The sequence below is a fragment of the Penicillium canescens genome (genome assembly GCF_028828765.1).
Source record: "Penicillium canescens strain IBT 15451 chromosome Unknown utg000008l_segment0_segment0, whole genome shotgun sequence".
NCBI classification, from domain to species: domain Eukaryota; kingdom Fungi; phylum Ascomycota; class Eurotiomycetes; order Eurotiales; family Aspergillaceae; genus Penicillium; species Penicillium canescens.
This window is the reverse complement of record NW_026703970.1, coordinates 453,949-479,305: the sequence shown is the minus strand read 5'-3', so window position 1 is coordinate 479,305 and position 25,357 is coordinate 453,949. Positions and strand designations below refer to the sequence as shown.

The 25,357-nt window shown below is 46.9% G+C and overlaps 10 protein-coding genes across 10 annotated transcripts; 5 read left to right on the top strand and 5 right to left on the bottom strand.

Moving 5' to 3' along the window:
• Positions 1-553: 553 nt before the first annotated feature.
• N7446_011053 (uncharacterized protein) lies at positions 554-947 on the top strand (the record flags this gene model as incomplete). The annotated part of the gene is made up of 2 exons (XM_058519795.1): positions 554-732; positions 753-947. The coding sequence occupies exons 1-2, from the start codon at positions 637-639 to the stop codon at positions 945-947; spliced, it is 291 nt and encodes a 96-aa protein (XP_058367319.1). The 5' UTR covers positions 554-636.
• A 9-nt stretch (positions 948-956) lies between these two features.
• Positions 957-1,488, top strand: N7446_011052 (uncharacterized protein; the record flags this gene model as incomplete). Its single annotated transcript, XM_058519794.1, has 2 exons — positions 957-1,227; positions 1,301-1,488. The coding sequence occupies 2 exons, from the start codon at positions 957-959 to the stop codon at positions 1,486-1,488; spliced, it is 459 nt and encodes a 152-aa protein (XP_058367318.1).
• Positions 1,489-2,600: 1,112 nt separating this feature from the next.
• Positions 2,601-3,329, top strand: N7446_011051 (class I SAM-dependent methyltransferase; the record flags this gene model as incomplete). The annotated part of the gene is made up of 1 exon (XM_058519793.1): positions 2,601-3,329. One exon carries the CDS (start codon positions 2,601-2,603, stop codon positions 3,327-3,329), a length of 729 nt encoding a protein of 242 aa, XP_058367317.1.
• A 98-nt stretch (positions 3,330-3,427) lies between these two features.
• On the bottom strand, positions 3,428-5,141 carry N7446_011050 (aldo/keto reductase; the record flags this gene model as incomplete). Its single annotated transcript, XM_079040922.1, is given in 7 exon segments — positions 3,428-3,460; positions 3,638-3,844; positions 3,914-4,408; positions 4,467-4,705; positions 4,720-4,825; positions 4,879-5,029; positions 5,128-5,141. The coding sequence occupies 7 exon segments, from the start codon at positions 5,139-5,141 to the stop codon at positions 3,428-3,430; spliced, it is 1,245 nt and encodes a 414-aa protein (XP_078897045.1).
• A 1,174-nt stretch (positions 5,142-6,315) lies between these two features.
• Positions 6,316-6,573, bottom strand: N7446_011049 (mutanase; the record flags this gene model as incomplete). Its single annotated transcript, XM_058519792.1, has 2 exons — positions 6,316-6,412; positions 6,470-6,573. 2 exons carry the CDS (start codon positions 6,571-6,573, stop codon positions 6,316-6,318), a joined length of 201 nt encoding a protein of 66 aa, XP_058367316.1.
• Positions 6,574-6,576: 3 nt separating this feature from the next.
• N7446_011048 (putative alpha-1,3-glucanase/mutanase) lies at positions 6,577-7,046 on the bottom strand (the record flags this gene model as incomplete). The annotated part of the gene is made up of 2 exons (XM_058519791.1): positions 6,577-6,833; positions 6,875-7,046. The coding sequence occupies 2 exons, from the start codon at positions 7,044-7,046 to the stop codon at positions 6,577-6,579; spliced, it is 429 nt and encodes a 142-aa protein (XP_058367315.1).
• Positions 7,047-9,140: 2,094 nt separating this feature from the next.
• On the top strand, positions 9,141-10,211 carry N7446_011047 (uncharacterized protein; the record flags this gene model as incomplete). Its single annotated transcript, XM_058519790.1, has 2 exons — positions 9,141-9,539; positions 9,672-10,211. 2 exons carry the CDS (start codon positions 9,141-9,143, stop codon positions 10,209-10,211), a joined length of 939 nt encoding a protein of 312 aa, XP_058367314.1.
• Positions 10,212-11,666: 1,455 nt separating this feature from the next.
• Positions 11,667-13,196, bottom strand: N7446_011046 (HAD-like domain-containing protein; the record flags this gene model as incomplete). The annotated part of the gene is made up of 4 exons (XM_058519789.1): positions 11,667-12,167; positions 12,221-12,366; positions 12,424-12,473; positions 12,526-13,196. The coding sequence occupies 4 exons, from the start codon at positions 13,194-13,196 to the stop codon at positions 11,667-11,669; spliced, it is 1,368 nt and encodes a 455-aa protein (XP_058367313.1).
• Positions 13,197-14,197: 1,001 nt separating this feature from the next.
• On the top strand, positions 14,198-15,851 carry N7446_011045 (cytochrome P450; the record flags this gene model as incomplete). The annotated part of the gene is given in 4 exon segments (XM_058519788.1): positions 14,198-14,257; positions 14,277-15,422; positions 15,478-15,644; positions 15,698-15,851. The coding sequence occupies 4 exon segments, from the start codon at positions 14,198-14,200 to the stop codon at positions 15,849-15,851; spliced, it is 1,527 nt and encodes a 508-aa protein (XP_058367312.1).
• A 6,209-nt stretch (positions 15,852-22,060) lies between these two features.
• N7446_011044 (uncharacterized protein) lies at positions 22,061-23,959 on the bottom strand (the record flags this gene model as incomplete). The annotated part of the gene is made up of 4 exons (XM_058519787.1): positions 22,061-22,112; positions 22,178-23,506; positions 23,659-23,828; positions 23,897-23,959. 4 exons carry the CDS (start codon positions 23,957-23,959, stop codon positions 22,061-22,063), a joined length of 1,614 nt encoding a protein of 537 aa, XP_058367311.1.
• Positions 23,960-25,357: the final 1,398 nt, after the last annotated feature.

Sequence of the window (25,357 nt, the reverse complement as noted above, 5' to 3'; positions counted from 1 at the left end):
GTAGAACAATGAGATCTGTAAGGATCGTATGGTTTCTATTAGATAACTTAGTACTAGTTAGGTACTAGCTAACTTATATAGAGCATCTATTACTAAGCGGTATACACTCGCTTAACCTTAATATAAAACCCCTCTTCTATATGATCACTAAGTCCCGGTAGTAGTGATAATCTAGCAACTAGCTACTTGCTAGGCACCAAAGTGGAGGTGAACTTTCCGAGTGAAAATCCCCAACCGAAATACCGGAATAACCTAGTTTGATGTGGGCCGTGGAAGGCTACGTGTCCATGATGTGCGAACCGAGCGCTTAGCTATGCAGTCGAAAGTACTGACTAGTCGTTCCAGCCTTGCCATGGAAAAGTATTCAGGTACATCATCTTAAAAATAACAATCCATAAGCGCCGAGCTAGCCATTGTTGGTGGCTCTACATCTCGCATTCGAAGGTGGAAGGTGATCGATTACCTGACCTGTCGATCTCCGTGTGAGATCGTCATTGCTGATATTCCCGCCCGCCAGCCATATTTCGAACGTTAATACAACGCCCTGCAAAAGCGCGAAGAGAAAAAGACACAACTGGCCCTTGTTTCGGAATTGTTGACGTCTTTTCTTCAGTCCTTGCCCCGGCTCGCACGAAGATGGACACCTCTGAACTTCACCAATCCGAATTTCATTCAGCTATCAACGAGCGAGGCAATCGAGGAGGAAACCATTCCGAGCTATATTTCGGGTCGGTATTATCCTACTCGAATAGGGGAAATATTCAAGTGCTGGTACCAAGTTGTGGGAAAACTGGGATTTGGACCCAGTTCAACCCTGTGGCTCGCATGTGACATGGAGTAAGAAGACACCACTGGCATCTTCACATCTTCATTATCTTCTCACAACTCCTTCGCTAACTAAAATTTACAGCTATCATCGCTATGTCACTCTCAAGATTTTCATATAGTCCACATCGATGGGGCAGCAACTGGACGACGAGCTGAAGATATACAAACGTATCGAAGGGACTCCCCAGAAATATCCAGGCCGCAAGTACGTCAGATCTTTGCTGGGCTTCTTTGATGTCAGCGGGCCTGAAGACAAACATCGATGTCTCGTGCATCCTCCATTGTGGGAGAGTGTGTTGGATTTTCTATTCCGCAACCCGGTACAGAGACTACCTACACCAATCTTGGCAGTGATACTTCATCGTCTATTTCTTGCATTAGACTACCTACATACAGAATGTAAGATTATCCATACTGGTGCGGTTTCCTCTTCCTAGTTTTGAGCTCGATCATTTGCTTATCAATATATCAGATATCAAAGCAGATAACATTATGTTCGGCAGTTCTGATGATTCCGTTTCCAGTGATTTTGAAAACAATGAGCCCCAAAACCCCTGTCCTAGGAAGGAGTTAAATGGAAGAACAATATATACCTCCCGTGACCTCAGAATGCCTAAAGACTTAAGAGCGCCTGTCCTCTGCGATTTGGCTCGGCCGTGATGGGTGATGAAGAGCACTCAGAAGACATTCAGAAGGATATCTGTCGAGCACCGGAAGTGATCTTGCAAGCTCCATGGTAATATAGCGTTGATATATGGAACGTGGGATGCGTGGTAAGAAAACCGATACTTCTGATACAAAAGTGTCTAGGCTTACGTTGTCAGATTTGGAACCTTTTCGAAGGGGAGTCGCTGTTTAGCGGCCAGGACCCAGAGTTTCAAACCTACAGAAGTCGGGCTCATCTTGCCGAAATGATACGCCTACTCGGTCCGCCATCGCCAAGTTTCTTGCCCGTTGGAATCTGACCCAAAAGTTCTTTTCACAGGAAAGTAATTCATCTATCTTTCCTCTATCTATCTATATAAAGTGTCAATTTGACTATTTCTGCTATTCTAGGTGACTTGTGCGCCGGAGAATTGGTAGGAGAACACATCCCGCTCGAGCAAAGAGAGACTAGTCTCGAGGGAGAGGAAAAAGAAATTTTTCTCCGCCTAGTGAAAAATGCTACAATGGGAGCCAGAAAAGCGAAGCTCTGCTATGGAACTCGAACAGGACGAGTGGGTGCAAGCAGAATTACATAAATAATTGTCTGTCCTTCAGATTGTACTACCATCACGAGCAAACCCAAGGACGTGTTAAAAGTTCACGTCCTTTGTATCCAAGGGATCCGACCATCGCCCGATCACTCTGTGGGAAGGCTGAAGCCTCAATCGGACAGGATCGCCTGTCTAGTGCTTGTTTTTTTGGCTTTCCTCCATGCATTATCTCTACACGGATATGACTGTAATCGTACAGCGAAGCTTTTGACGTGCGACACCATTTTCGCAATGATTGATATTTAGCCATGGAAGTTTGGCCCCACTCGCATAGAGGCATTATGTTGGTGGTTATTTGGGAGTCGATCAGATGCACCTCAAATGAGTTCATTATAGGCTCAATAACAAAATTGTAATTCAAGAGTTTGATGGGGCCCACTTGGCGGAATACCCGCAGCGGTGAGACCACCACACCAATGAGAAGCCAGAAACGCTCTTAATCTTTGATCATGATTTTTCTTTCGAAATAATCAATATCATTACCAACACGTGCCTCTGCTCGTACTATCTCCAAGTATGGCAGAAGCATGCCATCACCATCTCCCCACTACAACAGAACTCTCCAAAGCAGAGCGCTTCAAAGCTACGCACCTCGCTGCGCGCCATGGCAACTACCACCAATATTACGCTAAGTTCCGGGCGCCCACCGTTCCGGACGAGCGCCTTTCTATTCTTCCATCAGATATCCTCCGCAACGCGCGTGTCATAGACCTAGGCTGCAACGCGGGCAAACTGACCTATGAGGCGATAGCGCACTGCGGCGCGGCCGCCTCAGTCGGCGTCGATATCGACCCGTGGCTGGTCGAGCAGGCGAAGGCGGCTTACCCGGACGGGCCATGCACATTTGAGCACTTTGACTTCGTGGATGCGTCCGCGTACACGGGTACCGCGCTGGGCAAGTTCGATGTTGTCCTACTGCTCTCTGTGACCAAGTGGATACATCTCAACAACGGAGACTCCGGGATGTTGACGCTATTTGCGCACATACAAAGCATACTGAATGAGGGGGGTTATCTCGTCGTGGAGCCGCAGCCTATGAGCAATTATGCGAGAGCTTCAAAGAAGAATAAAGAATTGAGAGAGATGTATAAGACGATCCAGATTAGGCCACCGTTTGAGAATGAGTTGAAAGCGCAGGGATTTGAGAGGATACTGAAAGTTGAGAGGGACGAGGAGGGGTTTGCTAGGCCCGTACATGTTTGGAAAAAGGTTCATAATATGATCAATAGAGATGGCTTAAAATGAGTCGGGCGAATTGACTTGCATCGGGAATGTAGATAGACTATTTGGTTAACTGGTTAGTAGGTACAAAGCTGACAGACGATGCATATTTAACGCAAAGATTATCCCATCCAATGACTATCCGCAGTCCCTAGCTAAGAGGGTTAGTTCATTGGTCACGCGACTCGGGGGTGATTCTCACCCGGATTCTCCCCCTGTCTATAGCGCACTCACCCTTCTCATCCCCGGTCGCGCGACCGGAAAGCGGCGCTCACCCGGGTGATACCACTAGACTGGCTATCTTAATTAAAGGATACATATCCCTTTCACACTAACTCTAGTACATACGACCACAGGGTGTGGAGAACAGGGCTTCCCGTCCGCTCAGCCGTACTTAAGCCACACGCCGGTAAGTTAGTAGTTAGGTGGGTGACCACTAGCGAATCCTTACTGTTGTATGTTTTTGCTTCGTTTTTGTTTTTGATTTGTTCGGAACGTCCCTCTTGCCGCTCGAATGAGATATGATCATTTCCAGTAAGCTATTTGGCATACGAGCAAATTCGCATCACAGTCCTATGGCTTTACTCGTCACAAATTTATCTTTCCACTGGATTGATAGCCTTAGGGACATAAGGTTCTTCAAGGTACTGAATCTCTTCCGGCGTCAGCTTGACCTGGACACTCGCAACAGCCTCATCGATACGATCCTTAGTGTTCAGCCCGACGATAGGGTACTCGCTGGGATGACTCAATGACCATGCGATTGCAACTTGTGCCATGCTGATTCCCTTCTTGCCAGCTAATTCTTCCACACGGTCAATAATAGCTTTGTCGGACTCGGACTCGCCGGCACGAACGACAATACTTAGCCCAACATCGGTGTTTTCGCGCAAGGTAGAGCGAGAAGCCCAAGGTCTGGCGAGGGCTCCACGTGCGACAGGAGACCAAGGGATAAGAGATACGCCGCTGTCAAGGCAGTAGGGGATCATTTCACGTTCCTCTTCACGGGCAATGAGATTGTGGTAGTTCTGCATGGAGATAAACTTGTGCCAGCCATTGCGAATGGCAATGTTTTGTAGGGTTTGGAATTCCCAAGCGGCCATCTACAAGAAAGAAAGGTATTAGTGCTTGCTTGTTCAGATTGTTGAGGGTGAAGTATACCGAACTAGCGCCAATGTATCGAACCTTGCCGCTCTCAACTACGTCATTCAGTGCCCTCATGATCTCTTCGCGTGGTACTTCACGATCAAGTCGGTGGATTTGAAGCACGTCAATATAGGTTCCCAGTCGCTCTACACTGGCATCCACGGCCTCCAAGATGTGTCTGCGAGAAAGACCGACGCGGTTCAAGAAGTCACCCGCGTTCTGTCTCCCGGTCGAGAGAGGAGGGGGAAGTTCCCCTGATCGTCCACACCAAAGAAACATTTGGTCAAAATTACCACTCGGGAACGGGGGATGTTGTATATCTTCAGAGCCTTTCCCACGATTTCTTCGGATTTGCCGTAGGAGTACATATCGGCCTGGTAAAAATCTATTAGAGCACGCGTGTTTACTCCCGCATTTCTCTTCTCACAGTATCCCAGGTCCTGATGCCTTTCTTGTAGGCGTGTTCAATAAGTGGAAGAGATTCTTCTTCATTCAGCACCCAGCCCTGCCATTCTGGGGCGCCATATCCCATGGTACCCAGTATCACCTTTGAGACCTTGAGGCCCGAATCCCCCAGCCTGTGTCATATTGTCATCGCAGGTCAGCAATTGGATCTTTTGCAATATTTGAAAGGCACTTGGGTCAATGCTATCAAGGTGGATGCGGAAAACCTTACCGTGCGTATTCCATTTGAGATTGTAGTAGTTGTCAGCGAGAATTGTGGTAGACTTAGGAGTCATGAAATACGTAGACGAAAGGAAACTGCAGGTTGAAGGTGAGGGCGAGAACCTCTTTATTCCCAAAATAGTTCCACCTGGAATTACCGATGGCAAGTCTGACACGCCTAGGACGGAGTTAACTGACGTAAGTCCGGACGACTAGTCAGAATGAATTCTCTCTCGAACAATCTGCACGGGTCGGCGAATGAGGAGTCTTGATCTACCAGTTAAGCTCATTGTTAATCCACTTCGTCATAGCAACACTGCCGATTACATGTTCCGCAACGGAGTTAATCAAGGCAGCTCCAAATTATTGCGGAGTTAAAGGCTAACGAATCCGCGATCTGTCTCATACTTGTGCCGAGGTCTGGTTCTACTTTAAGATCCCGGTCGGTTCTTTCAAGTTGAGTCTATATATTGATTAGTTTCGTAAATTCATTCAAAGGAGCATTCGCCCGACCGATGTCATCTGGATGTATCGAGCCTAAAATCGAGCGTTTGAACCGGGGATCATCGTTTGCTAAACCCGTACGGGATGAGCATAGTTGATGGCGCATACAGTAATTAATGATGAAAACCAAAAAAAAAAAAAAAAAAAAAGAAAAGGAACGACTCTTAATATCAACAGCGCTTAACCTACTGTACAGCGCGGGCAAATAAGCTACAGCATTTAGAATTACACAGAAAGTGAGTTTCTTGATTGAACGCCAAGAGAGAATTTGAACACTATCAGACGCAAGGTAGAACGAAAAGACTGTCATAAGAATCCTGGACGTTTAGCAGCTTCAGCTATCTAAGATCTAATCAGTAATTTGGTAACTTACATCACGGATCATATCAACTCAATGCAGAGAGCTTCCGCATCTTGTTGCAGACGTCTCGGTGGAGGCACCAGGATGCTGATGATTCAAATTTTCTTACGGGAGCAAGCAATGAGTGTCGACTGTATCGTTATTTCATGCACCATCTTTAAGGGCAAGGTTGTCCACCTCGACATTCAAACTTTCAAGGAACATTCGACTGGCAATTTATTGTTGTGTGGTAGCTTCTTAATGTCTCAGCTTTTGCTTTTTCTCGCACCGGCAAACGATGCTATTACTAGTTTTAACTTCCCCGTTAGGAAGCGTTGTCACTAATAGGGTTTCCTATGCCATATTGGGTACCGTTTTATAGCCTTTATCAAAAGTGATAACTAATAGAGTAGGCAGAGTGTAAGGGGGTAGCACTAAGACACACTCTTCTCTATAGCTAACCGTAGGATTTGTTTCCTCCTAAATTAAAGAGTCAATGATGACCTACACGGTATTAGAATCGTCGTCGTCGTCGCCGCCACTAGAAGAAAGTTTATAGGCACTAGCAGGACAGTAACCCCTACTGTAAGCGAAGTTACAAAGACCTTTCATAAGCTAGTACTCGTCACCGTTATTAGTATCCGGGACACCTATAATATTGTCTAGGTCCGGTAGAACAATCCGAGCCCCTATTGATAAACATATGCATGAATCAACGGGATAGAATCCGAATGCATAGGCGAAGCTGTTTAGACCAGCTAGGTCCCCCCCCTTCCTCTCCCCCTCGCCGCTAGTATAGGCTAGCGGTGTAAAAGGAGAGTTGGTAGGGATGTATACTGGTCTCTCGGTTGTAGAGTTGTAGAACACGCCGTCTTAGGGAAGTACCCAGAATTGCACGAGAAATCACATAAACCGGCATAATTAGCATCACCGTTTGCAGGATACCCTTTGTCTCCTATGGCTTTTAGAAGCTTCTTCTGCTTCCCCATAGCAGTGCAGTAGCAGGCACCAACCGGGCAATATCTATACTTGCAGGTAAACCCGCAGAGTCCAGCAAAGTTGGTACGGAGAATGTTGTTTGCCAGCTAGACTTAATTCTCTATAACGCCACTGCAGCCTTCTATAGGATGCTAAATGAGTGTGGGCGAAGGCTACGTGTGACGAGTAACTAATATGCGAGTGAGTTAAGGGATTGATCTTACTAGACTGTTAGGATTCCTATTTGTTTGGTTTGTTTGTATAGAATATTCCTATAGGTTCTACGAGAAATTACGGTATCATAACAATAACGTATCTCTCGTTACTAGACAGTACAATACAGCCCCGTGCCCTGAAACGAACGAAGTGAGAGGAAGGGTTCTAATCAACGTGGATGTACATGTGCGAGACTGGAAAAAAGAAGTGGCTTGACTATGTACGGTTCGTTCCGCCACGCACCCTATGTGGCAAACTTGCTGCTCGTTCTGATATACGACAATTCATAGATAGAGATCCCTTGTTACAGCCACTTATCCCAAAGTTTTCTGCCAAAAGCAGCGTGAACGTCACTTTATGCCAGCACTACCCTGACGTTCCCTTGCTAGCTGCTTCTCCTGTCTCTCCTTTTCGAGCCTGGCCTCTTATTCTGCATGCTTCTTTGCCGCCGCCGCCTTAGTTCGATTCCACTCTTCATCACTCATAACGTCGATCTTCGTAACAGGCCTGCGAAGCTCGTTGGTAACCATATCGGCTTTCTCTTGTGCCCATTGGTAGGCATCTTGCTGTCAACCATTAAGATTGTATCTCGCTGTTTCCGATGTTCCCGGCATCTTGACTTTCTATTTTCCTCTGAGACTTTTTCTTGTCCAAAGAAGGTAAAGGGTGTATTTGGTAGCGTAATGCTTTAGTCAGGGATCCGTAGCATGCGAAGACGTAGAAGGGGGAGGAAAAGATAGGGACGATGAGATGCTAAGTATTGTGCGGAAAAAGTGGTACCGCTGTCGCTATTTATGTGGTAAAATTTGGGAGAAGACAGGGCGTAATAACATTCTATTGCCAGCATGTTTTGCCCGCTTCCGGAAATGTAGTGGCCTAGACGTCATCTTCTCGTTATTACGGAGTACTCTCTGACCATTTATTGCGCTCTGATCACGGAGAGTGTAATTGTTTTATTGAAGACGCGCCTATAAAACCCCCTTGGCATAAACATCTCAGGAAGTTGGTGGGGCTTGAGCGAAGATTTCAGTCTGAGGATCCTTCAGAACAGTAAGTGTACGCGCCGCATGATCTATCACGTCTAATTACAATCAATGGTAATCAATAGCATGCCGCTCCCTCACTTACAGTATGCAAGTGTGGATTTTACGTTAGACAACATCAGCGGTCTGAGTCACACAATACATGCACATTAACAGCACTCGGATTTACATTACAAAACATGAGTGCTTCGAGTTACACTATGCATTTGCACAAATAGCGCTCGAGTATGTTACACAACATTAGCGGTCTGACTTTTACAATGCATGCGCACTAATAGAACTCGGATTTACGTTACACAACATGAGCGCTTCGAGTTACACTATACATTTACGCAAATAGCACGCCACCCATGCGTTAGACTTAGACTCTTATCATCTGTAATACAGTAGTGAATTGTCTTATCTTACAGCCAGCCACATTTGTCATTCTTTTTCGAACAACTGTGATCCTGAGGCCATGTTCTAAGCAACCATCTTTTTACCCCATTCAATTTGGCTAGAGATCTGGTATATTGCCTAAATCAGAAGTCGTTCGGGAAGTCAGATAGCGGTGAAGGAAATTAGGCTAAAAAGCCCGGGCTTTATAGAGGGAGCACTACAATTGATTCCTTTTGACTTTTATTTCCCCATTCAAAAACCCTCTAACTTTCCATTTGGGATAAGCCAGACCCGAGATTAATGCGCCTCCCCCGCACTCATGGTACTGGGTCTCATGACTGAGAGAAGATGGATGATATGTATATCGCGCGGAAAGCGTGTGATGCAGCAACTCCCAACTCGCTCAGGAATGATATAAGAATCAACTCGAGTCCCTTCAAAAAAGAATGAAAAAATTAAGCAGCACCCAGTGTCTCTTGTTTCAATCTATTGTTTTGAAACCCCCTTTCCCCTACCAAGCTCTTCTCAATCTGCTTCACTACATCCATAGTCATCATCATCATAATGACCAAGGCGGTGTATGAGAGATGGTTGAAGGATGCCGAGAAGTGGACACCTGCTGATGATTGGGATCCCACCGAGTACTACCAATGGTGCGAGCGCCTGGCCCAGGCACGGAACAATCTGAAGGGCACCATGAAGAGCATTGACGAGGATCTCCTGCAGGAGGTCGCGTCAGTTTGCGAGAAGCACAGGGGCACGGATGCCAAACACCGCGACGTCTCGGACATCTCCAAGGTAATTGTGAGGTACAGCATTGCCTACAACTTCTTTGTCCGACGAACTTTTGAGGACATCGAAGAGAAGCAGGCGGTGGCGCGAACTCAAAAGCATATGGCATTACTGGGAATTGGGATGAACGATATCGATCTGGCGCAGATGCTGCAGAAGGCGGCGGATAAGGTATGTTGTCACTGTTACTGCTGATTGCTCAGCTTGAGTTGATTATGTTCCTTCTCTCTTCTCTTTCTCTTTCTCTCTGTTTCTCTCTCTTTTCCCACTCACAAGCTCTTAATTTAATCATTCCTGTTTTAGGTGCCCTTCAAAGACGCCACCAAAGGCGCCCTGGTGGAATTCTCGAAGCAGTACAGCGCAGCCGCAGATGTTGCAATGAGGTGGAGAACGGAGATCAACACCTATGAAAAAATCACCACTGCTCTCATCCGCAAGCTTGTGGAAGCCAATGTTAAGGTTGCGGACGTCCCGGGAATTGTTGCTAAGCTCCAGGTGGAAGAGGAGAAGCTCATGAAAGGTGAGAATGCCGAGAAGATGTGCAAGTTCTTCACCTCCGATGAGGAGGTACGCTTGTTTGTCTCGCTTCGCGCGGATCCAGCCATCCCAAATTCAGAGACCTTCCTAGCGCGGGATGCTCATATCCTCAACTCTGTCGTGAAATCCAAGGAACTTGATAGTCTGCTGAACAAGGCATTGGCCTTGGAGGAGGCCAGTTTAACTTGGGCAAAGACTATTGGGCCCGCAGTGACAGCGATCAGGCGGTTGGGGCGGCGTTCAGCCGGGAAAGATGCTTCGGCGCTGGCCCAGTATGCCAAAGACCACATAAAGCCTTCGCACTAATTGGCACGCTGCATCCGATGCTCCGGAGGATGTTCACTGAAAGAGAGATGGGGAGAAAAGGAAGGGGAAAAGCGAGTTGGTTAGTTGGGCGGTGGTTGGTTGAAGTGTTCGAAGCAGATTTGCATGGCATCTGTCACTTCAAGGAACTGTATGCGTGTTTGGGTCTAGTTTACGAAGAGAACCAATTGCATTAATAAACAAGCGGAGTTGTGCTAAGGTACTCGAAGTAAACTAGTGCAAGTTACGGAATTGACAGCAATTGTCCAAGCACAGAACCTGATGTGCGGTTAGATCTTTGTCATAACAACCGATGTCACGCTATCTAATTTGATCAGTGATTCAACATGTTCGCCCGGGAAACGCCGTAACGCCTGACACAACTCCCCGTCCAGTCTAGAGTATTTCATTATCACCACAGTTCTGCCTAATTAATCGAGCGGTGACCCCAAACAGGATTAGCGTTAAATTCTAACGGCCGTTAGATATTTCAACGTACCTCAGAATACTCAATATTACAGCCCGAAAATTCATAACTTATACAGTCATAGGTCTTAGCTTGTTTGTAACGTTTGTAACCCAACTTAGGGCCCCAGACCGGGCCCCAGACCCAGTACTAGGTCGAAGACTCCGACCCAGAACCCAACCCAGTCCGGGTTAGGTCCGGGTTGGGTCCGGGTTAGGTTGGGTCATGCGGAAGTCTAATCGTTAGTCCTAGAGGGCTAGCCCTACCACCCCCTCTAAATCAATTACAACCCCCTAAAATAAGCCTTCTCTTAGGGACCAGCATTATCCTAAGCTAACTAGAACAGATGCCCTAGATAATAAGGACGACGAAAGCACGCAAATAACTCGGCTAGACACGGCAGACGAAGTCAAAACCTTACCTCGTGCTAGCACTCCCACTCTAGAGAGACGCTCTCAAAGGCTAAGGAAAACCTTGTATACTGATATACTCGCGTAGTCGAAAAATAATAACCGTTAGCGAGTTTAACTGATTTATTAGTTGCTTTCTTCGATTTCATTTATTAGTCATCTGATCTTTCCTCTCATTGGTCAATCTTAAGTAAAACGCAACTCAAACATCATCCACACATTTTAATGTCTCTTTTCACCTTTCCGTCTCCCCTTTCCAGTTGGCCAATGCGCGCAACGCGCGTCTTCCAGTAGAGATAATCAGGGGAAGGGCTTAAATTAGATTGGTGTGTCTCGAATTAGGGTTCGGGAGCCAATTCGAAAGAGTACGTATTTAAAACTGATTTCGAATATCACTGTGCCTGCGCCAGGTTCCACCTACGCTTTGCTTCATGATCGACCTCTTTCCGTACGTCGTCGGTTTTAAATTTACTGGAATATCACGTCAATTACATCGCCTGATCACACGATCATATTATATGGTGTTTTCCGAGTACGGAAATAAATTATGGCATAAAGATAGCTTAGTTATATCGTCTTTTATTATTTTGGCCAGTCCTCAAGGGCCTTCACAGCAAACGCTGTGCTAGCCCCTCTATTTCCAAACTCTAGTTTGGCACCGGGAAATAAATACATGCAGGAGGCCTCCCAGCCGCCGTCTTCCTGCTGCATATCGGCGAGTTTCTGGCGATCAGGATGATTATCAATCCCGAGGTAATTGCATGCCAATACTCGCATGCCAAGGCAGTATGCATCGCCAGCCACCCCGACCCTCTCGGCCACACGTTTTCGGAGAGGAGATTCGATCCTCTCCTTGAGGGTGAGATCATTTGACACGCGAAGAAGGCGCGTCAGATAGTAGAGGAACCACTCAGCATTGGGATAGTAGCGTGTCCCATTTATATATGCCCTATTAAGCAGTATGCTGTAGATCCACTCCATTGTGTCAGGGAGCTCGTGGCCGCGCCCGTATCTGTGAAACAGAGTCAATACGTTAAGGGATATGACCGCATCTACTCGTGGTCTTGATTTGTCGAAATATGCCTTAGGGATGACGTTAGTTCTTTTACTGGTGTAATGGCTCAGGGGTGGCGTACCTGCACGCTGCCATCTTCGTCGACGTAGTCGTGCATTTCGTCTAGGATGGAGTGGACTATGGCAGCGTCGGGGGGCATTGTTAGCAGGCCGAGGGACGTCGTGTCTAAGTCGTCGGGGTAGGTATCACTTGTGTATTTTGGCTCGCCTGAATTTTTATCAATGACTCTAGTATAAAGAGACGGAAGATATGGAGGAGGCTGACCACTAAAGAAGTTCCAGAGTCGAGGCGGGGCTTTAAGGTTCACAAGGCTTCTAATTATGATGGTTAGAAAACTGTAGGTGCTAATGTCAGGGAGAGGCGTACGGGTCTTTCAACGCTTCTAGGATCAGGAGCAGAGCGTAGTTTTCATGGATTGTTTCGTTATGCTGGGTGATTGTCGGAAAATGTCCATTCTGGATTCGCAAGAATGCAAGTCCTCGTGCTACGGGATCGCCGACAAAGTTGGTGAGTGTCCGGTAGAGCTCTGAGATATTATATGTTCCTCTCATTCCAACGGAGAGCGCCGCGAGAACATTCTCAGCTCTGTCATCCACAAAGAAGGTCTGATGAGGTAGTGCCCGCGTGGCTCGTAGGACATGGCGATAGAAGCGCAAACTTGGCTTTCGGACGCCTAGAGCTGACGAGGTGAAAACGCCGTCAAATATGGACCAGAATTCATCGTCCCACCGGTTTCGGAGTGCGGCGTAATCTTCTTTGGATATATTGGACACCAGGAAAATACGGGCCCCCGTCCGCTTGATTTCTTTGAAGATAGAAGCAGCAGTCTGGTCCCAGATGATAGTCTCACGGAGATTCTGGATCATCATCGCCAGGTCATATGCCTGAAAGTGATACTCCTTGGCTAACTGTGCGAAACATTCTTCCTCGCTTAACAGTCCGGTTTCGTAGTTCATCCAAACTGACGTGGACATGACTCTCCGTAAGGAGACGGTGGAGTCGCGAGTCGCCAGCTTTTGTTCCACTTGTGGGTGCATGAAGACCCCCCAAGGTCAACCAGGATGGTTGTTGATCTGGTAGCTACCGCATTGATAGGGATCATTATGCTTGAGGTGGTGGAGATATATCCGGAGGATAAAAACAGGCTAAAGGAACAGTCTTTGTGAATAAGCGATATTCAAAGTGGATGTAAAAGCCCGGATTACATGTGGCAAAAAGGTGGCTTATAAGGCACACAGTGGGCAGAGGTTGCTGTAGGAGCGCGATCACTAGATCTGGTTGTATGTGTTGAGACTAATATCTTCCAAGCTTTGATACAATACTTGACGAGACCCCCCACCTAAGAACTAGCATCGTCTATCCCAGTAGTAATGCATAATCGTCTTCATTTTCAAGACGTCTTAGCTGCAGCAGTTCGATGTCGATCATAGCCTTCCTGTGAATACTTGATCGAAAGGGATGGAAGGGAGAGACAGTGATTTGATCGAAGATAAATTTTGACCCCACGCCTTTTCTCTTCCCCTTCATCATTGGATTCTATGATGCATCTCCGGCGCCGCCATGGCCCTCCATCTGTTAATGTGTTGACTGAAGAAAGAAGCGGTGAGAGCTGCATGTGGTGGAAAACCAGTAACCTAGTAACTATCTACAAAAAAGATCGACAAGAATGAAGGCAGGCTGGCTGAACTAGCGGACGCTCAAGGAAGTCATGCATCTCGGAGTTACATCGGTCGAAATGGAAGGGCAACAGCGGCTAGGATAAATGAACCGCTGCGGGTAAATTATGCCGAGAGCATGAAGTAGACATAATTCCTTCGAATGGGCGACTGAAGCACCCTGAATACAAAGTTAAAAATATGCAAGGGGCCGTTGAAATACGACCCATATGTTGCGTAGCAGACGCACGGGATCACCTACGGTGAGCAACCTTTCACTATACGTGGGGTTTAGGAGACGGGAAACTGCAACGAGTTGTAATTCGTATCCTGTGTTATACTTATCCTAACCTCCTGGACTACAAAAAAAGCTATCACTGAACATGCTCCGTGCAATGACCCCAGTGACCCTTTCCTTCAGCATTTACACAATATTCCCCTTAGTAAGTATTATCAAACCAGCATAACGGGCTCCTAAAAGCTGACGGACGGACGCAGGTTCTTTTGTTTATAGCATGGAAAATATTTTTTAATCGACACCTTCACCCTCTGAGTTGTTACCCGGGTCCATTTATTTGGACTGTGTCGAGGGTTCCTTATGCGGCGTATTACGCCCAGGGTAAGTTGCATAGGCGAGTGCAGCTACTCCATGACCAGTATGGGGACGTTGTCCGAGTCGCTCCAGATGAATTGAGCTACCGGACCCATCAAGCATGGAAAGATATCCACGGCCACTCACGGAACTTTCCAAAAGACATGCGATTTTACCATATATCCAAGAACAAAGCTCCAAGTATTCTGGTCGCTTCGGATGGTGTCCACGGCCGGCAAAAGCGGGCCATTCTCCGGGCATTTTCAGAACCAGCACAGAAGTCGCATGAGCGTCTTCTGCACCCATTTGTCGATACTCTTATCCAAAAGCTCCAACAGAAGATCGAAAATAATAATAGCGTCGTGGACATGACAGAATGGTACAATTACATTATGTTCGATTTCATGGCGCTCGAGCTGTTCGGCGAGTCGCTGGGCTGCCTTGAGGATGGTGCGTACCATCCCTGGGTAGACATGCTCTTCGGATCGATCAAAGCGTGGGCCTTTCTCAGCCAATCCAAGTATTTCCCGACCTTTTCCTGGATTATTAAAGCTGCAGGGCTCCTTTTCTATAGCGATCTACTCCAGCACCAAACCACCAAATTCAATTCCATTGCCTCTAAGGTTCCAGGGGGCGTGGAGTCCGAATCAGGCCAGCCAACTTTTACCACTTATATCAAGTCCAGAGAAGACCCTCGGTCGACCCTTTCCACGGAGGAAATCTTATCCAATCACAGTTTCATGATGATGGCAGGCAGTGAGACCACCGCTACCCTTTTATCTGGCTGTACATTCTACATCCTGAAGCGTCCAGAGGTACATGAGAAACTGGCTTTCCAAATACGGAACCGCTTCTCCTCTCCGTTAGAGATAACATTCTCATCACTAGCGGATATATCATACCTACGGGCCGTGCTCCAAGAAGCATTGCGCATGTACCCGCCGTTGCCGCTCGGCATGCCGCGTGTTGTACCGAGTGGGGGCGCCATAGTCTCAGGGCAGTTCGTACCCGAGAAGGTATGAAAGGTCTCTATAGTAAAGAATTGAGCTGCAAGATGACCGAGGTTTATAGACATCAGTTGCCATCGCTTCATGGGCGACCTACCAATCTTCGTCCAACTTTAAGGATCCCCAATTGTTTCTTCCGGAACGCTGGCTAGATATCGGTCCTGGAGATAATGATGTTAAAGACGCCATGCAACCTTTTTCAGTGGGCCCGCGGGCGTGTCCGGGAAAGATGTAAGTCACATCTTTGTGGATGGTTTCGGGTGGAGGCTAACCTAATCTTATAGTCTGGCCTTTGCAGAGGCAAGCCTAATTCTTGCACGATTGATATGGGCATTCGATTTGGAGCTGTCCCCCCAGTGCTCCAACTGGGCAGATCAGCGTGCCTATATCATTTGGGACAAGATACCACTTCTAGTCAAACTGAAGCCACCCTCTTAGATGACCCTCCGGTTTTAAACTGCCATCTTATCAGGCGCAGCTAGCAGAGATGGGCTGACATCCGTCAAAAGGATCGACGAGACCCCCTGTTCACTCGTTGACAATCACATCAAAGAAATGTATTTCATGAACGGGGCAAAATATTAACCAGAAACATACTACGACCTTAGAAATTATATAATGGCCCGATCAGAGTACTATAGTGTCATTTTAAACTCACTGGAATGTAGCCTATTCTGTAATGAGGACATGAAAGTCCTCGCAGGAAACGAGATCATTCGTGCTTCATAATTCTACTCCACCTCTAGGCAATCAATTGAATCATCCTTATATCTCACCGTCGCCTACTATCGTGACTATCATTAACTAACGTATTTCCCTACCGAGTGGGCCACCCCTACCGAGTGGGCCACCTAACGTAAAACGCGTCAATTAATTAGACCTTCCTTCTTCAACCACCTACCATGCCACCAATTCGTACTCAATCCTCTCAAAATCGTACGGAGCAAAAGGGTAGGATCTTCCTAGCTATCTAGGCTATTAAGAAGCAAGAAATTCTATCAATTCGTGATGTAGCGCGTCAGTTTAACGTACCCCGTACAACACTACAGCGACGCGTTACCGGCCATCCTTTTCGCGCTGAAACTCGCGCAAATTCACATAAATTGACCGAAATTGAGGAGGAATCGCTTCAAAAATAGATTCTCTCTATAGACTCTCGCGGAGCAGCCCTTCGGCCTTCTACCGTACGAGAAATAGCGGATTTACTACTCGCGGCGCGTAGATCTACCCCCGCTCCTTTAGTCGGTAAGGATTAGGTCACAAAATTCGTGAAAAGGCATCTAATCCTCTCCTCCCGATTCTCGAAAGGCTATAATTACGCGCGCGCTAAATGTGAAGACCCGAAAATCATTAAAGAATGGTTTTCTCTCGTCCAAAAAACGATCATTTCTCACGGTATCGATCCCGATGATATCTATAACTTTAACGAGACCGGATTCGCAATAGGCTTGATTGCGACCGCGAAGGTTATCACGAGAAGGGAATACTACGGTCGGCGATCGCTTTTATAGCCCGGAAATCGCGCGTAGGTGACTACAATTGAGTGTATAAATACTTCGGGGTAGGCGCTTCCTCCGTGCGTGATTTTTAAGGGCAAAGTCTTTATCGAATCTTAGTTCGACGGCCTTCCGAATAATTAGAGACTCGAGGTTAGTCCGAACGGGTAGACGTCCGATAAAATTAGCGTTCGGTGGCTCGAAAAGCTCTTTATTCCGTCTACTTCCTCGCGTACGAAGGGGAAGTATAGACTTTTGATCCTCGACGGCCACGGGAGTCATTTGACTCCGAAATTCGACGAAATTTGCGAGAAAAACAATATTATCGCAATTTATATGCCTCCGCACTCGTCTCACCTTTTACAGCCTCTTGATATCGGCTGTTTTGCGGTATTAAAGCGCGCGTATACTCGGCTTATCGAAAGCAAAATACGGCTCCGGATTAATTATATCAATAAATTAGACTTCCTCGAAGTCTACCCGTCCGCGCGAATCGAGGCATTTAAATCGGAGACTATTAAGAATAGCTTCGCCGGCGCCGGTTTAATGCCTTATAACCCCGATCGAGTGCTTTCGAAGCCCGATATTCGCCTCCGTACGCCGACCCCCCTCGAGCCGGGATAGTAAGTGGTCGCCAAAAACGCCGTCGAACTACGTCTAATTACAAAAACAAGCTTCCTTAATTAAAGCTTTACTAAAGTAGCGCTCAAAAAGTCTACCGAGCCCGCTTAATTCTACGATAAATCAAGTTTTAAAAGCCTATCAAATCACGATACAATCGGCAGCTATTCTTAAGAAAGAAGTAAGCGATTTACGCGCTAAAAACGAGAAGAAGAAGCGAAAAAAGACTCGGTCTACAAGGCAAATACCTTCCAAAGAAGGCTTCTCAGTTTTAGAGGCCTCTGCCTTAATAGCGCAGCCAGAGCAAGCAGTTTTAGCAGAAGGATCCCGTGAGGTAGGGCCAGCTCCGGCACCTTCTCAGCCGCGTACGAGGGCAAAAACGAAGTGTAGTGTATGTGGAATTCAGGGTCATAGAATGACTACATGTCCTAATAGACCTCGAGTTTAGCTTATTGAATTTAATGGCGTTTTGGTTGAGATAAATGCATTTAAAATGAATAGACCGGTGTAGGTGGCCCACTCGGTAGGGGTGGCCCACTCGGTAGGGGTGGCCCACTCGGTAGGGAAATACGTTACACCTCACTGTCGCTTATATAATATATTATTATATAAGCCTTACCTTATCGAAAGATAACCCCTAAGCATTCGACACCTCTGCTTATAGAATACGTACTATAACATAAGCTTAGAATATATTAGATATCGATTTTCCTCCGGTAAAAGTCCGGGATAGTAAATAACGCGTTCCGTGGATATATAAAGCGTAACTATATCCTCTAGGCATTATTAGCCGATAACACTATGTAACGGCGTGGCTGATCCACGGGTTCAATTGTGCGTACTGAGTAGTATATATATCGGTCCCAGGCATGTCAGCCTGACGGCTGACATAGTGGTCTTTTTGGCCTAGTTGGTGAGACGTGTATTGACCTGGGTGCACTCCATTACAACACTATTACCTAAAAAACAAAGCTTATTCCGAGAATTAGATATTCTCTAAACTAGTTCTTTAGTCTTTTATCCTTCGAATTAGCGTTTAAACTTCTTTACGGCTTATCTATAGACTTATAAATCTTTATCGTCACGGTTACGCTATCCTTTCAAAAACTTAGGATTAATCGTTACCTAGCGTTTTAATTGACTCTTAGTGCTACGTTTTATATTGAAAGTAAGATACTATTAGTCTCCTATTAGCTTAACCGGTCACTAGGGCGGGAAGGGGAGGAGATTTAGGATAAAACTAACCCTATAATATAGATATTTATTAGAATTACGATAAGCGCTTAACTCTACTATAGTACCTACCCTAGTACCCGAGCTAGCAAAAAGTGTAAGAGCACTCCCCGTTTATATACGTGCTTATCATACTTATAATTGTGCTAATCACCGCCAAAAAGGCCACGAAGAAGGTAGTCAATATCCTTTGCTATAACTATAGAGCGCTCTCGTGGCTTCGTAGATAGTTAGTATTTAACTATTAGGTCCTACCTAATATACTTTAACTTATTGGAAGAAATAATACCGACGAGATCTAGGTAGGCTTATATTTAGAACATTATCCTTAACGTGCTTTAGTAGAGATCGATAAGTCTCTCGCTCCTATCTTAAAGTAAAGTTAATAAAATTCTAACACGTAGACTTCTATATAGGTAGATTTTTCCTTATTATAATATAGTCTTTAGCAAAAGATTTTAGAACTTATAGGGTAGGATTAGGTTTATTTTTAGAAAAATTGGTCTTAGTCGCTTCTTTACGGGAAAGTCTCTATCTACTAAAGTAAGTGTTACGATCTATACCTATTAATAGTATAACTTATAATACCTAATTTGTTACTTGTAAAGAAGTAGGTGTACATACAGGTCTATCCTTGGATCACGTGACCCAATGGCCGCGTGATCTCGACATTAGGCAACAATATTCACTTTCTTCAGATATTGTCCTAACAGACCCAAAAGTACAGTACAGTGAGTACATACATGAAAAAATTTGGGCTCATCCTCTTCACCCTCATATTTTCCTCCGACCTCTTTCTATCTATAAATCCTCCAACTACACATTCTCTTACGCCTCATAATCCCGCCACTGCCAACACCTTAATTAAGCCACCTCGCTCAAATGATCTTCTGTTCCCGTGAACGTATACCTACATGGTTCATTTTCTTCGGCTTTTTATGCATGCCAATCATTCTGGTTCAGAAGATCTACCAAAAAATCACCACTCTGGTACCAAATTCGATGTCAAGTTTCAGAACTCTGTGACGATAGGCTGCCTCTTGGTCGGTCTCGAGATGGAAGATACGGTGATAACTAGGAGGAATCTACCGAGATAGGAGGTACCGGGTTTGAGGTGATATTAACAAAACCTCCAGTTAAATCGTTTTCTTCTTCTTTTCCCCGGACTTTATAATCCGCTGAATGCTACCATCTTGATTTGATATCTTCGTGCTTGAGTGTACAGTATGGTTGGATGGATGGATGCTTTCAGTTACCCTGACCCCTCATAAATAGTTGAGACCCTGGATTGAGGTACAAGTGTGATGATCGTTTTCAATCTATGTGAGTAGGTGCAGCTATTTGTAGCTGCATTCTGCCTGGAGTAGTGGTGTCAGCCTAGTAGGCTGCCACTACAATATAATATATCTATACATCACGTGACCTGGGATCCAACTTAAATAGCGATATGTAGGCTACACCTACTTTCTAGATACATTCTATTTAATCCCTGAGATTGTTCCAAACCTCCTAAATGGTGAAATTTGAGCCTCATCTGGTGAAGCCTGTCGTGGACTACTAGCCGTTTGAGATGTTAGGCTGCCTTGGTGGTGCGGCTATGACGAGTTCTCAGATAAGTCGGCTAACAGTTGTCCGCCGGTTGTATCTCCGCCAAAAATTGAGACAATGCTGGCAAAGCTGAGATGAGAAACCTGACTAGAGACCGCGTGACAAATGTATTTCTGTTGCGAGCTCGTGCTTGTACAATACGCGCATGACATGAGTAAAGCATACAGTCAATTTACGCCGAAATGCGACTGGGAGTACAACCTTTCGTGCCTGAGTCAATAACTGAGTCCTGTTGAAGTCTACCTCAACTTGGCTTTGCGTCGTACAAGAACACAGGAGTTTGTCAACGACGTTTCGCGCAACGTTGTCAACTCCAATCACCCGGCTATATTGCTAGTTAAGCAACTCAATAAACGCATTATTGACAACTACACAAACCTTAATACTGCGGCGCGTGCCAACGAACGATTGAAGCGCTTTGACGTACTCGCGCACTCCCTGCAGTACGGACTGTCAGGTGGGCAATCTCGCAGCAAAGATGCCGCGCTGTATGGTCTCTTGACCCACATAGCACACGGTCACTCATCGGAGAAGGAGGAAACGTTCCTGAAGGCGCAATAATATTTGACGAGCGACCCCAAATCCTTGCTCACTTACCTCGAGAACCATCATGAATACCCAAAAGCGCTGGCTGTGCTTGGAGAAGCGGTCAAAGCGAACCCTAGGAGCTATAAACAACGGGCCAAAGACAAGAAAAGACAGATCAAAAGGGCAAGCGCGGAGCCGTCTGGTTCCCGAACAATCCCAGAGCACCTCCGCGCCCATGTGGTCGAGGAAGTGCAATCAAGGAATGCCAAGGAGCGGGTAGACAGCGAATGGTCGTTAGATGATTCTTGCTCGCCAGTCTGGCTCGCTTTCACCCCAAGGCTCCGAGAAAGCCCCTGGAAACTGTGGCGAGGACCCAAAAGAGCTGATGGGACTAACTTTAGGCGGGCAAATATTCTCTTCTCTTGGCGAATCGGAACGGAAGGAGATTTGGGAAAGAATAAAACAATTCGATGGGATAATCCCGTCCCTAGAGACCTTCTGGGACGACTGTCCCTTTTTTGAGCAATGCGCGTAATGCATGAGATGGCTCTTTGCAGTCGCACACCTCTATATGGAGTGCAATGAAGGGTAGTTTTCTGGCTGATTCAGGGAGAAAGCTTTCCTCGATACAAATATCGGAGTTCTCATTCCGCCAAGAAGCTGCCGACGAATCTGATAGGCTGGACCTGGGATATCGGCAGCTTTGGCTGTACACGATGCGTCACTATAATTCGATGCCCCCTCCCGCAAATGCGAGGATGAACTATTGGTAATCGAACCCTCAAAGAACAGCAGAGAAAAAGGTTGAGTGGGATAAAGAGGTAATCATCGCTGATTTAATAGGGTTAGATAACCTTAGCATACCGAGAAACAAGAGGATCTTCATAAAGATACCCTCGCACTATAGACCTCGAAATGGTCTGGATTAGGCTGCTATGCTATTGGTATGCCTGGGTTAGCCACCGCCGCATCCACCGCCGCATCCTCCTCCTCCTCCGCCGCATCCGCCGCCGCCGCCGCCGCCACCTCCCCCGCCGGACCCTCCTCCTCCACCGCACCCTTCTCCTCCACCGCACCCTCCTCCTTCTCCTCCTCCTCCTTCTCCTCCTCCTTCTTCTCCCTCCTCCTCCCCCAGAATACCCTGTGTAGCTACGCGTTGGCTTATAGGTATCCGCCCACGTCTGTAGGTACGCCCTCCTGCCGTCCGCCGTGTCTACAATGGGATGCACACAGGGCTGCACCTCTGACGGCACGATCGAGCACCACGACCCGTCATACCGGTCCTCCTGGTACTGCTGCTGCTGCTGCCAGATCGCCTCTGTCGCCAAGGTCACCTCGGCCGCGAGCCGCTGCTCCAGGAGCCGCCTCGCCTTCTTTGCCTCCTCCCATTCCTTGTAGTCCGGCTTCTGCTCCCGCGCCACCTCATATTCGAGAGCCTCTACCTCGCACCGCTTGTGTATATACTCCTCCACCAGCGACCGGCGTTTATCTTCTAGCTCTCGCAGCTGCTGCCTTCGTGACCGGCGGTAGTAACGCAGTTCGAGTAGCCGCAGTGTCGGCTTGACAGACTCTTTCGCTGTCTCTACGTTCGCTACCGCCGCGTTGAGCGCGCTCACTGCCGTATGTGTGTCGCGTATGCTAGCGTGCTTGGTTGCGAGACGGTCGCTTGCCTCGTCGAGCGCTTTCTTTATATATTGGTGGTTGTAGTCGTACGCGGCCAGTTTGGCTTCCATGGCCTCCCGCTTCTGCTTACACCTGCCTTTACGTTGTTTGATCTCGATATTCTTGGCTGTATTTTCCGGGTCAAAGTAGAACTCGCCGTACCGCACCGCCCAGAGGCGCGCCGTGTCATCCTCCCCCGTGGAGCGCTTCGCCGTGCGGATGGTATCGACGTGGTCAACCTGTCGCCCCACTTGCGTCTTACAGTACTTGTCGTACGCGACTGGTGAGAGCTGGTGAGTGTGCCAGAGGAGATCGATGTCAAGCGTCGGGACAAGGGTGCATTTGCTCTCTTTTATGAGCTGCAGGAACTTAATATAGCGGGAGGTATGGTCCGGAATTAGGCCTTGAACCGGAATCAGGCTTTGAACCTGGGTCAAGGCCAAAATTCGGTCCACAAGACCTTGCTTGCCAAACTGTCGTTGAGGACTGTCCCATAGGTTGAAAACGGGGAATCCGAACATAGCACGGGAGAATTCATGCAGGGTTTCAGGCTTGGTCTCTCTGTTAGTGAACGTCGTCTTACAACCCGGACAGGTGAGCTTGGCTCGGCCAACCCGGTATTTGGACCATTCAGTCATTGGGATGACATATGCCTTCTTCTTGCAGTGCTTCGAGCCGCACCTATAGCCGTGAATGTCCATAACATTCTCAGCAGTGATGTATGCGTGGTCTCCAGTAGGAGTGAACTCGACAGTCTGATAAGGGATATTGGGATATTGGTACATCCATGCAAGCTTACTTGCATTATCTGTGTTGATTGCGCACATTCTTGCAAGAGGAAATTCGATCTCTGCTTTCCACCAAAGCATCCAGAAACTTGACACGATGTCGCTCTGGAATTTGAATGGTGAGAGGAGATGGGCATAGAATATGATGGCCACGTCCCTGCCAAAGGATGTTAGTACATGCCCTCATGCCCCAAAAGAGGAAAGACAACACGGAAATTTGGATTGTCACACCATGGTGGGAGCGGCCACTCATCCTTAGGTGCTTTGACGCCATAAGACCTAATCCACCTTTCTAACATTAGGAGGTACCTCGAGTACCGGACCTCAGCGCTCATAAGCAGGCATTGTACTCTCCATTTACCCTCTTGTTCCTGACCTGAAACGCCGGGTGGAGGGGGCGGGAATCTATGCGCGTGCCTACCGGGGCGCTCCGCATCCTCTAAAATGCGTTTGAACTTTCGCATGATCGCGAGATGGTCCTGGACGAGGTCAGTCCGGGATAGCATCGCCTGAGCATCAGTCAGGTAAAATGAGAATAATGACGCACCCCAATTCGCTCTCTTGAGCCAAACTCAGGGTTGACCGGAAGCGTCACCGGTAAAGTCGCCATGTCTAAAGGTTGCACTGCACCTCTTTCAGCGGTCGCGAGGGATGATGTGAGGACCGTAGATCTAGGAGAAGATTAAGGTGGGGGTATTAGTAGTATTATCTATACGAGTGCATGCGCCACACTGTCCTGGCTACTCCTCATAAACACAGATGGAGTACTTCGTATAATCCCCATTAACTGTTCCTAAAATAGAACTTGAACCTACTACTCCGCACGGGGTTCTCTCTTCCGTGTCGCTCTTTTCATTATTCTCTTCAATATTACCACCCAACCAAGAAGCCTAAATCAGCTGACAGAAACCGAGGTGAAGGTGAGAATTTGGTAGGGTAAAGTGGGGCCTCAAATTGCAGCTTCTCAGCTTACAAGTAAACATATTCCTCATCAATACGATAATCCGGTAATTTACGGTCACCCAAAAAACAAATGAGGCTGACATGTCTTGTTTCAAAGTAGTTTAGTGTATCTTGGCATTTAGGGTTCGGGGAACAATGGAAGAGTATAGGGGGTGACACCGATTTCCGGAAATACTCTTTGGATTTTATGCGATCAAACTGCAAATCGTCCAAAAGCAAATATATATAATAGCCGTGTCACAGGACCGAGGGTGGGGGTAGGGGGTGTCCCTCAGCCATAATGCAATTCTCAGCCATAATGCAATTCTCAGCCATAATGCAAATTCTCAATTTCTTCAATTTCTAGCTATTTCCTAGGCGCGTGAGGTCCAGAATCCATGAAATAAAGCCCGTCAATAGCCTCATTAGCCAATAATGTATTATCCTCCTCATTTTCAAGTGTTTCCTCCAATTCCTTAGCCGCCAAATCGGCCGCCATTTTCACTACGTCTTTCCGCCAAGCGCGAAGCTTCGATTCATCTTCTTTCTCACACCTATGCTGTACTAGCCTATTACCTGAAATTGATGAAAGGGGACTTTTCGTAGCTCCCTTTACCCATCGCTTACTTTTTGGCTTATTTCCAGGCGTTTTGTGGCTAAGGGCGCGCGTAAGGCTCATCTCCGCAAGTTCCGCATTATATAGAGACGATTTTCCGGCATCAATTACGCGCCGTATATGCTTCCGAATTTTTGTAAATCAGGAGTCGGGTTCTTAAGTAGTGGAAAAACCGTATTCTCTAATTTTTTTAATGCGCGCGTAAGAATTGGGCGGAGAATTGGTTGCTGAACTTAGGAACTCGCGGGCGGGTGACGGCTCATCGTACATGCGTAGTACCTCTTCATCCGAATACTGCCCTAAATTATCTAAAACTCGTGTAGGATCTAGTGGCTAGATACCAGTAGATTTAAACGATGTTTAGATAGTTTTGGACCTTAAGGCGCGGCGTCGGACGGCGTCAATATTGCGGAAAAAGTCGCGTTTTTCATTGCTTCCACCCCACGCCAT